Below are 12,584 nucleotides of genomic sequence, written 5' to 3'. Positions count from 1 at the left end.
TACTATAGTTGACTGTTTACATGATCCTTGGAAAAATTTGAGTGTAGATCATCTCCTTGAGTAGTGTTCTTCGGACGACTTTATAACCATAAATACAAGAGGCCTACAAATAAACAATAATTAAAAAAAATTAAATAAACGAGATTCTATCTCAGTACCCCTGTAGTTCGTGGTCGACAGGGAACACACCCACCCATCAGGAGAGAGGATCAACACTCTAAAATTTTCAGCAACAACTTGGATAATATTGAAAATTTCTTCTGGTAGAGGATATGAAATTTTTACTTTTTTAAACCAAGTCGTCTTATTAAATGCTGGTAGAAATGGTATGGAATTATTGGAGGCATTGTATCTAGTAGAGAAGACTCTTTGAACAGCTAATAAGCGCTAAAATTTCCGATCTACAAAATCTGGGTAATTTGGCGACCACAGGCTTAAATATAGGCCTCTTGTCTCACCTGAAGTGACGTTAAATACCAGTCGCAGACTTGGAGTAAGGATATCCTCAGTGCTTCAACCCTCACAGAGACAGAGAGAGACTTTCTGGTAATAGAGAGTTTGTCTGTTGAAGAAGATTGAGGATGGAAGATAAAAACCCTACAGATGCAGTTGCAGAAGAGTGCGATATCGACCCTTATGAACTTTTGAAGATCGAGCTCAACTCTGATGGCACTCTCACTCGCTTCATTGACACCTCGGCCAATTCACCCATCACCTCCAAAGACATGCCACTCAACACCACAAAGAACACTTGGATCCGCGTCTACCAACCTAGACTACCACAACCAATTATGCCCATCATAAAACTCCCCGTGATAATCTTCTACCACGGCGGTGGTTTCATCCTCGGCACCTTGTCCCAAGACATCGTCCACAGATTCTGCTCCAACATGTGTGCCCAGTTGAAGGTGATTGTCGTCTCCGCCGGATACCGCCTTGCGCCGGAACACCGCCTTCCCGTCGCCTACGAAGACACCATGGAAGCCATCTTTTGGTTGAAGAAGAAAGCACGAGAAGCGTTAAATTATGAAGTGTCAAAGTGCTTTCTCATGGGTGATAGCGCAGGCAGCAATATCGCTTACCATGTCGGGTTACGTGCCGCTATGATGAGGGATGAGATATATCCCCTGAAGATCTCTGGGCTTATCTTGCACGAGCCATTCTTTGGTGGGGTGAAGAGGACAGAATCAGAAGAGCGAATGAAAAACGATCCAGTGTTGCCATTATCATGCACTGATCTGATGTGGAAGCTGTCGTTGCCGTTTGGGTCCAATCGTGATCATTTTTTCTGTAATCCGTTGACGGTGATTAATGAGAACGAAGACGGAGACGAATACGGAGAGAGAATTATTCGGTTGCTGAGAAAGTGTTCGGTGACGGGATGGGAAGGGGATCCGTTGATTGATCGGATGAAGATGTTTGTGAATATGTTGGAAGGGATGGGTGTTGAAGTCGCTCCTCGATTCGGCGAGGGTGGTTTCCATGGATTGGAGGTTTTCGATAAATATCCCGACAAGCTTCAAGCTATCTTTTCCCACATTTCTGATTTCATTTCTAAAGCTTAACGCCGTCCATGGCCACCGTCTCCCGTCCTTCTTGCCCTGTTTTCGCACATTTCTGATTTCATTTCTGTATCCTAAAGCCGTCCACGGCCACCGTCTTCCGTCCTTCTTGCCGTTGAGTTCTCACATTTCCATTGTTGTCATGTGCTTGTGCTCTTAACAAAAATAAATAGATGGACTAGTTTATGTAAGTCTGTTTTGGTATTATCTCTACTTCATTAAAAATCGATCCACAAAGAGTTTTTTTAAATGTAATTCAATTAAGTTGGAGTAAAACTTTTATTTGTCTCCTTTAAGCGGGATATATTAGATGTAGTACACTAACTAACAGGCTTAGATAGTTTCAATTAAGTTCCAAAATGAAATGACTAAAATACCCTCTTATTAAGCTATCATTGTATCTCATTTCATATCCAATCCTTAGGTGGGTGAAGGAGGAATCACCCATGTTCATTCTACATATTGCTAGAAATCAATTCACCCACACCCGTCGGAAACCGTCACACCCCCTCCCATTGTTAGTGACCACCACCCCATCTTCCCCCTCCCCCTACACATGAAAATTTTCAAACTATCAATTTAATATGGATTCTCCAACTTGCAACCTCCAAGCATCTTCTTAGCTTCAAAATGCAACCAACTTGAGAGGCTGTAAAAATGTCAGCAACCTCATCTTCACTTCCACAACAGATGAGATCAATGACCCCTTCCTTGGTGAGATTCCTTAGAAAATAAAACTTCAGATCAATGTGCTAAATAAAACTTCAGATCAATGTGCTTACTCCTTCCATATAGAATAGGATTTCTAGAGAGTTGTATTGTTGAATTACTGTCACAGTAGATTGTTGTGGCTCTCTCTTGACAAAAATACAATTCTTCAAGAACTTTCCTCAGCCAAATAGCTTGACATGCACAAGTTGTTGTAACCACAAATTCAGCTTTTGTTGTTGAGAGAGTAACTATGGGTTTTTTCTTTGTAGACCATGAGACAACACCAGAACCAAGCATAAATATATAATCTAAAGTGCTTTTTCGATCCTCCACATCACCTATAAAATCACTGTAAGCAAAACCAATCAGATATGATTTTCCTCCTCTTTCATAAAACAACCATAAGTTGCAGTTCCTTTCAAGGAGCGTAGAAATACACAAATGTTGGTTCTAGATCTCATCTTAGGTCTTCTAGGGTCTTGTATCTTTATATAAGTAATACAACCACATGTCTTTAAGAGATCAATTCTACAAGGATGTTTATGCCACAATTCATATGGAGTTTCAGTCAATTTTGAATGTTCCTAAACTTTAACATACGTTTAATTAAATAAGCACAACCAAAGTAGTGAGAATTATCAAATAAAGTCACACTACAACTATGAAAGGAAATACATATGCCAGCATTGCATAAAAAGCTAAATAAAATAAATTATTTTCTAAATTAGGAACTACTTTAACATTTTTTTAAATTAGAACTTTACTTAAACATAAAATTCCTCTCTGGATTACCAAGGCTGATGCTCCATTTGCAACTATTACTGTTTCTAAAACTTCAATGTTGTCAGTTAGCAAGTTATTGTTATGGCAAACATGACATGTAGCTCCTGAGTCCAACCACCAATCTAAAGAAGTACTAATCTTGACATTCTCTACATCCACCATGGCTACAAAGTGTCTAGGCTCAATGTTCTCAATCATCATATTAATTTCTTCCTTTTTAGTGTGTCAGTCATTATTCTTCTTCTTTTTTACTTTTTATTTTTTATCTTTTTTTTTTAGTCTATAGCCAATTGCAAAGTGTCCCCATTTCCCACAGTTGTGACACTTGCCCTTGTTTTTCATTAAGATAGTTTTTTTGGCCCTCCAACTTGTTGGGTTCACTTTTGTGTGGCTTGGTTTTCTTAGAATTATGTTTGAGATGAGTGACCACATCCGCGACAAATTTTTGTCTATTCACCATCTCCAAGTTATTTATAAATCTATTCCTATCTTCGATTTGTATAAATATTTTAAGATCATCCAACTCGTCCTGTACCTTTTTTCTATACATCTCAGTCATAAATGAGTGTCAAGTCCATGATAACATATAAATAATTGCCCAAAACAAGAAATTGATCACAAATATGTATTTTTTTTGTAACTAGTTTGGATCTTAGGTTTTCTAGTTAGATCTATAACTTGAGTGAGTACTTATCTATCTTCAACAAATTTGAAGTTCATGAATTTGTCCACTAGATGAGTTTTGGACAATTCTTTCTCCTTCCTATATTGAGCATCTAGGTTGTCACATATTTCCTTAGCACTTTTATATTTGCTATAGATTTCTACAAGTCTATCTGATAGGACATTCAACAAATAATTTCTATAGAAATCCTCATATCTTTTTTATTGTATTTTATCAACATTATCAATAATATCTTCAAATGATGTTTGTACCGTACAAAACACATTCAGAAATTTTAATAAAAATTGTGCCTTTTTTTTTTTAGGCATTAAACTTAGACCTATTAAAAGTCTACAATTTGACCATATCAATTAAAGCGACATCCATTATAATTATGGATATAATAAATACAATTAATCAAAGAAGATACATATACTAACTTAATCCAATAATTTTATCAGATAAATTAAGCAAGTTAACTAACTACTGTTTTCTTTTCTTTCATTAAAACTAATGAAGTAGTTTGAAAGAGCAAAAAAACTTGAACCCCAAGAAACCATTGTTTCTTATTTTCAAAATCTCTCACATGTGATATAGACTTAGATAAGAACAAACCATATATAGATTACTTATAAAAATTGTAAATTTGCAATCATTCACTTTACTAATCATATAAAGTCACAAGAAAAATTTAAAAGAAATAAATAGTTCATTGTAATCATGACAATATGACATTAACAAGATAAAGCAAATAGAAGTGTGTCAGTGTTATTTTTTTTTTTTTTTTTGGGTCTTTGATAAGATAATATAATCAACAAAGGGTTAAGCAAAAGCCAACATCGTCAGCGTTACTTGTTTTCTAATAATTTTTTTTCATCATGATGTGACAATATTGCAAGAGGAAACAAGGGATCGTGAACACCAAGGAAATTTCATTTTCCTTTCTTTATTTCAAAAAGAAAAAAACAACGTTCTCACTTCTCACATCAAAACAATTAAACCAATGAAAAACAGAACGCTTTCACATTCAATTTGATTCATTGTTTAATTAACTTCTTCCTTTCATGTATCCACAAGAAATCAACAAAACGTTTTAAAATTTCTTTGATTAAGTCATTCTTCAAACTCTGAAAAAAAAATTGTTATTTAAATTAAAAAGAAGAAAAAATGAAAAAAAAATTGTTATTTAAATTAAAAAGAAGAAAAAATGAATAACGTATTTTACGGTTGGTATACACCAAAAAAGGAATTTAAAAATTAGTACATTACAAACTAATTCATTGATCACTTCTCGTCTGATCAACTTGAGAAAAACTTGTAATGCTTTAAAATTGTTAGGATTTACGATTTAAGAAGAAGATTGCTCAAAGTATTACACCTTAAGTATCTAGTTTGGATTTCTCAAACCGTTGTTTTCAGATAATAGTTATTAAACAATACTAAATTTTACAGTTAGTAGGACTTTCCCATACATCCATTATAATGTTGAATCATAGTTAATCCAATAATATAGGTCGGGTATAACTCAAGTAGCTAAACCATATTTGAGTGTGAGGTATGACTTGAATATCTCATACCCCGCACTAGATAATATTGAAAATTTGTTGTCATGGAGGATATGAAACGTTTTACCTTCTCGTCTTATTATAATTTTTTATTATTAATAGATAGGCCTCTTGTCTATCCTGAAGTGAAGTTAAATACCAGTTGCAGACTTGGAGTGAGGATATCCTCAGTGCTTCAACTCAGAGAGAGAGACTTTCCTGGTATTAGAGAGTTAGTCTGTTGAAGAAGATTGAGGATGGAAGATGAAAACCCTAGAGCTGCAGTTGCAGTTGCAGTTGCAGAAGACTGCGATATCGACCCTTATGAACAAATGAAGATCGAGCTCAACTCTGATGGCACTCTCACTCGCTTCGTTGACTCCTCACCCGATTCACCCATCACCTCCAAAGACATACCATTCAACACCACAAAGAACACTTGGATCCGCGTCTACCAACCTAGACTACCACAACCACAACCACCTGGGTCCATTCTAAAACTCCCCGTGATAATCTTCTACCACGGCGGTGGCTTCATCGCCGGCTCCTTGTCCCAAGACACCGTCCACAGATTCTGCTCCAACATGTGTGCCCAGTTGAGGGTGATTGTCGTCTCCGCCGGCTACCGTCTTGCGCCGGAACACCGCCTTCCCGTTGCCTACGAAGATACCATGGAAGCCATCTTTTGGTTGAAGAATAAAGCACAAGAAGCGTTGACCAATCATGATCTATCAAGGTGCTTCCTCATGGGTGATAGCGCAGGCAGCAATATCGCTTACCATGTCGGGTTACGTGCTGCTCTGGTGAAGGATGAGATATTTCCCCTGAAGATCGCTGGGCTTATCTTGCACGAGCCATTCTTTGGTGGGGTGAAGAGGACAGAATCGGAACATAAAATGAAAAACGATCCAGGGTTGCCATTATCATCCACTGATCTGATGTGGAACTTGTCGTTGCCGGTTGGATCCAATCGTGATCATTTTTTCTGTAATCCGTTAATTAATGAGAACGAGGACGGAGACGAGTACGGAGAGAGAATTATTCGGTTGCTGAAGAAGTGTTCGGTGACGGGATGGGAAGGCGATCCGTTGATTGATCGGATGAAGATGTTTGTGAATATGTTGGAAGGGATGGGTGTTGAAGTCGCTCCTCGATTCGGCGAGGGTGGCTTCCATGGATTGGAGGTGTTCGATAAATATCCCGACAAGCTTCAAGCTATCTTTTCCCACATTTCTGATTTCATTTCTAAATCTTAACGCCGTCCACGGCCACCGTCTTCCGTCCTTGTTGCCGTTCACTTCTTACATTTCTATGCTGTCATATGCATGTACTCTTAACAGAAATATACAAATGGACTAGTCTATGTAAGTCTACTTTGGTATTATCTCGACTTATTTAAAATATTTTTTTTTTATTTTTGTTCTTTTATTTTCTCATGTGCCTACATTTATTCTCAATAAATCAAAATTACTAATCCTCTTTAAAATTACTAAACCATCGTGCTCACTCTTCCAACCCTTGTGGGGGGATCTCTTCTTTATCTTTTTCCCCCAATATATGTAACGTTCTTCAATTAAGTTGGAATAGATCCACTTTTGTGTGTGTCCGGTCCTAGCTTTTGCATTTTACTGCATTTTTAGTTCCTCACATAACTTCCATGATTCACATATTTGGATTTAGCATGGAGAGGTTCTTTCAACAAATTTGTACTTTCACCACCGCCATTCCTTGATCTTCAACAACTTGAAGCATGTGTTTCAACTGCATGCAACCAATAAAAACAGAAAGACATCCTACCTAACTGGAAACATTCTTGTTCCATCAAATAATACGCTTTACACGCAACTCATCACTCATCATTGGTCAACACTTCCAAGTTCCAACAAAAATTGGGTAATATAGACAAATTGTGCTTAATGAAATGACCGAAAGCATATAGTTGTATGGTGTTTCATACTTTGTGTTTTTGTCATTTTCCATATTGCAAGCAGCATCTGAACCTGCAAAGTTTGATGATATCCTAACTGGTGAAGCCTTGGCTCTTAGACGTGGTCTCTTATATGCTATTGGAGAGGGTTTTTATGAAGTGGCAACGGAATCTGACAACCTTCAGCTCATCCGGTGTCTTTGTGTTCGATCTACCTCAATCCCCAACTCCATAAGGCCTATTGTTGAGGACATTTGGAGGATACAAAGCTCCTTCATTTCTTGTTCATTTAGTCATATTTTTACGACCTATAATGATGTTGCAGATTACCTAGCTCGGAAAGCACAATCTTTGGCAGGGGAGATTGTGTGGGATGTTTACCCTTGGTTGCAGAACATGTGTATTGTAACCTCAGTTTTGCCTGTTCATAAATCAAGTTTATTACCAAAAAAAAAAATATTGTGGAGACTACAGAAACTGTTCGATGAAATGACTAAGGATTGTATGGCAGTGTATTGGTGCATTGAGTGTTTTATATTAAAAATTATATTATAGCTTTATATTTGATATAGAGTGCTATTTTTACAGTAATGTTCGTAGGGTTATTGTTGGTTTCAATCATCCCCTAACTGGGAAGGCATTGTTCCCATTGACATTTAAGGCTGTTTTGCTATTCCATTCTGTAATGTTTGTTATACCATACTTAACCCATGTGTAATTCATGCTATGAATCTGAATGAATTTTATTTGAATTTTTTTTCCTTGAGCAATTATACGACACCCACTATATTTGGGGCAAAACTCTTGACCACCCATTATTTTTTTATAAATTACATGGCACCCACATATAGATTACAAATTACCCAAAATTAACCTTGCTATTGAAATAGATTATGAAATTACCCAAATGACCTTATCCCATTTAAATTATTTAAAATTTAAAGTGTAAATTACCTAAATGCCCTTTGGCAATAAAAGAGTTTTAGAATTTACAAAAAGCAACTCCAGCAGCAACCAAATTTACAAAATGAAACCCAAAAAGTAGACCAAGTTTTTGTGAATTAGAAAACCATAGCCGACTGTCCTCAACTCCAATGACCCCTGTGGCGACCACATTTTCCACTACGAACACCGTGTCATCATCACCCATCACCACATCATTATAACCAGTGATTTATGTACACTCACGAGTGTGATCCACTGTTCAACTGAAAGAGAAAACAAAACAAGATTTGAGATAGAAGATGAGTTGGGAAAATTTGTGGCATTTCTGTGAATTACATAGTTTGCATCGGCAAGGAGGAAGGGGAAAAGGGGAAAATCGAAAAAGCGGTAAGTCCATCACTAAAACCAGAATTTGAGTAAATCTAGCGACCACAATAGTAATGGCGGCTCTCTCTTGCAGCCTTTCTGTGGGACAATTTGATACATCGTGTGTCACTTCCTCTTCCCACATTTCATGGCAACTACGATATTCACTAGCAAGGTTTCCCCGTGTATCTGTGTCATCTCTAGTGAGATTCCCTCTCCGTCATCACCAGAGCTCCGCCTCTGTATCTACAATCTCATCCTCTATTGATGGAAAATGGTTTGCTACTCCTATTACCCTTGAAAAATTCTATCACAGATGATCCAAAGAAGATTGAACATTTACTTGCTCTTGATGGTGCAAGGGAAAGGCTTCATTTATTCAAAGTAGACTTATTGGAAGAAGGATCATTTGATTCTTCAATGGATGGATGTGAATGTGTTTTTCATACATCTTCTTTTTTTTTTTTTTTTTTTTTTTTGGTAAAGGTTTTTCATACATCTTCTCCATTTTATCATATAGTCAAGCATCCACAAGTTCACTCGTAAAGGGAAACATTGCCCATTTCAGCACGGACCACCACTCTATGGGAGATGAATGAGAGAGAGAGGGGGAATATTTCGGCAAGGACGGTGAGGGCGGTGGATGCCGGCAGGGGAGGGTTGGGGTGGTTTCTGGCGGTGGTGGTCTAGTGAGGTGTAGGTAGAAGATGGGTGAAGAGAGCCACCTAAGGGTTGGCTGTGAGAGAATTAAAATGGAGGTAGATTAGTCATTATACAATAATGAAAAATTTTAAATGCTATAAATAAAAGTAAGGACATTTAGGTAATTTCATAATCTATTTTAACAACAAGGTTTATTGTGGCTGTGGGTAACTTGTAATGTTACATGTGGGTGCCATGTAAATTATGAGGCAATAGTGGGTGGTTAAGAGTTTTGTCTCAAATATAGCGGGTGTTGTGTAATTTGCTATTTTTCCTTTTAATAATGTTACTAATCTTTTATAACTCATTAGTGTGATCTATAGGACTTACAAAGTTTCTTTGCTAAATGGGGTTTCGCAGTAAGATGAATACAATGGTTTGATGGCAATTAGACTTTAGTCTACTTCTAGTTTGGTGAAATTTCGATCGTAAGGACAAATATTTGCTTTATTTAAAGCAACTTATTGGTAGGGGATTTCCCGATTCGGGAATTTTATATCCCTGAATGAGCAGTGTAAATGGGTCGCGCGCCCAGAGCTTGTATGCAGTTATCCTATTGCATCCTGCTTGAAGGGGAGGATGGATCCCTACATCTATCCTTGATCATTGACAGGTACTCTACTTTCATAGATATGCTATTAGACCGAAGACCCTTTGAGCCAACCAAGTTAGTCACCTAGCTTTCTCCTTGCGAAATTGCTTTAGTGCTGTGGCAGCATTGGCTACGGTCTAGATTGAAACTTGTGGTTGAAACGAAATCTCAACCACTTGTCTAGCCTTATTTTGCGTAAATGAAATTTTTTTTGATAAGTTTAATTGCAAAATGACACAAGTTTCGATCTAAATCGTCGACTGCACAATGTTGCTCAGTTACCCAAGTAGAGCTCTTCTCCTCGACAGATTTTGTTTCAGTTCAACACCATAAATGCTCTGAACCATTAAGAAAAAAATATGGACTTTTGGATTGAGATTTCAGTGGACAAAATCTCCACGATCAAGATCTCCATTGGGATTTTGTCAAGATCAAGACCTCAATTTGAAAGCCTTAAAACATGCTTAGTGGTTTAGCGTATTAGTGATGCTTAATGCATTGAACCGAAACAAAATCCCTGTCAACACTCATTTTAGAGGTCAGGAGTCCTATTGTCACACCTTACCCACCGGTATTGATCCCGTCTGACAACCCGTGGGTGCGATCCATCACAGAATCCACAGTTTTATCATCAATAATAATAAATGCAAATAATAATAATTATAAACAATAATAAATTTGAATAATTTAAATAAAAAGGATTATAAGAGTCCAAATACTCTAAGGAGAAGAATTAAAGATAAAGAAGAATTAAAAATAAAGGAAATAAAGCAACCAAGTTCCAAAATTTATCTTAATAAATTGGACAAATATATCCAATGAAAATTCAATTTTGAATTCTATGTGTTTCTTAAATATAAAGTAGAGTGTCAGTGCTTTAAAGCTTCCATTTTGGATGGCAGTGCAATTTGTTCAATAGAATATCAGTCCTATTATTGTTTGGATATCCCTCTTTTCATCTTTTATTTATTATTTATTATTTATATGTTTATTCTTAGTAGAAACCAAGGGCGTCTTGTTCAATTCAGCTTCAAATTAGCATTTTCCCGAGTACTATATAAGTCTAGGAGAACGGAACTTGGCTGCCAGTTTCTCCCATTCGCGTTCGCAGGTGGTGGGCACGACTCGGAGTAATTTTGCACTAAAATACAGAGAACACGGTCCCCGCAAAGAAAAATAGAGTGGGGTTCGGTGAGTCTTGAACACCACGCGATAAAAAATAGTTGGACCTTATTGACGTTAAATAAATACCAGTTGCAGTGAATATAGCCATAGTACCTGAAACAAGAGACACAGAGAGAGATTCTTGGAGAATATCAGAAATGGAAGATGAAAAAACTACGGCTGCAGTTGCAGAAAACTGCAATCTCGACCCTTTCGAACATATGAAGATCGTGATGAACCCTGACGGCACTCTCACTCGCCTGGTCAATCACCCCACTACCGCTGCCAACTCGGAATCGCCCGATTCAGCCGTGACCTCCAAAGACATACCACTCAACTCCACAAAAAACACTTGGCTCCGCGTCTTCCAGCCCAGAGAACTTCCACCCTCCACTACAAAACTCCCCGTTATAATCTACTATTCCGGCGGCGGCTTCATCTTCGCCACCGCCGCCGCAACCATCATCCACAACTTCTGCTTCAACATGTCCGCTCACTTGCCGGCCGTTGTCGTCTCCGTCGCATACCGCGCCGCCCCCGAACACCGCCTTCCCACCGCCTACGATGATGCCCTGGAAGCCATCCATTGGTTGAAGAATGAAGCACAATCATCGGTGGCGATGAATCTCGATCTGTCAAGGTGCTTTATTATGGGTGACAGCGCAGGTGGTAACGTTGCTTTCCATATCGGGTTGCGTACCGGCACGATTAGGAATGCGATAAAGCCGTTGAACATTGCTGGGCTTATCGTGCACCAGCCATTCTTTGGTGGGTTGCAGAGGACAGAATCGGAACTGAGACTGATCAACGATCAGGTGTTGCCGTTGCCAAGTACTGATCTGTGCTGGGAGTTGTCGTTGCCCGTTGGATCGAATCGTGATCATTTTTACTGTAATCCGATGATGGTGGATGAGAGTGGAGAGGAAGGGAGAGGTGTTGGGTTGCTGGGAAGGTGTTTGGTGACGGGATGGGAAGGAGATCCGTTGATTGATCGGCAGAGGATGTTTGTGAAGATGCTGGAAGGGAAGGGTGTTGATGTGGTGGTTCGCTTCAGGGAGGGTGGGTCCCATGGACAAGAGGTCTTTTATCCTGAGAAGGCTCAGGATATGTATGTGCTCATTTCTGACTTTATTTCTATTTCTTCTTCTTAGGTCTCAACGCAGTTTCCGGCTCTCCACTACCGTTTCTTTATCTGGGGTTGCCGTCGTTTAGACTTTTCTCGTGCATCCCTGTGCTCGTGTAATTGTCATCTATGGCAGTTATTAAATAAAATAAAGGATAATTATTATTCGTCCCCTATACTTTCATTTTATTACTAAAAAAACTTCTTTCTTTATACAATTATTGTTACTTCCCTCACTACTAATGGTTAAGGGGCATTATCTGAATTCTATTATATTCGAACGGATTCGAAAAATATCCTTTCAATTTTTAGACGGATTCTGTCGGATTTGGATGATAATCGGATAGTTATTTTCTTATATAGATTCTTCTAAATGGGCATGAGTATAGATTGAATACAAGTTTTCGACTACTTGTTTACATCTTTACATTTTTATTTGTCAGGGCTAGGTTTGAAATTTAAGAATTTAACAACTTTAATAGTTATTTTAGTAGAAAATCT

At 38.0% G+C, this 12,584-nt stretch overlaps 1 protein-coding gene and 2 pseudogenes across 1 annotated transcript; all 3 read left to right on the top strand.

The window, feature by feature from the left end:
- Nucleotides 1–404: 404 nt before the first annotated feature.
- On the top strand, nt 405–1,828 carry LOC149030228 (carboxylesterase 20 pseudogene; annotated as a pseudogene).
- Nucleotides 1,829–5,470: 3,642 nt separating this feature from the next.
- LOC149030227 (carboxylesterase 20 pseudogene) lies at nt 5,471–6,655 on the top strand (annotated as a pseudogene).
- Nucleotides 6,656–11,069: 4,414 nt separating this feature from the next.
- LOC149030226 (carboxylesterase 1-like) lies at nt 11,070–12,251 on the top strand. The gene has a single exon (XM_089152508.1). The coding sequence runs from the start codon at nt 11,119–11,121 to the stop codon at nt 12,109–12,111; it is 993 nt and encodes a 330-aa protein (XP_089008634.1). The 5' UTR covers nt 11,070–11,118; the 3' UTR covers nt 12,112–12,251.
- Nucleotides 12,252–12,584: the final 333 nt, after the last annotated feature.

Source organism: Hakea prostrata, chromosome 1, assembly GCF_041222555.1.
Source record: "Hakea prostrata isolate BN-2017 chromosome 1, UWA_Hpros_2, whole genome shotgun sequence".
In the NCBI taxonomy this organism is placed as follows: Eukaryota; Viridiplantae; Streptophyta; class Magnoliopsida; order Proteales; family Proteaceae; genus Hakea; species Hakea prostrata.
This window is presented reverse-complemented; position numbering and strand designations above follow the sequence as displayed.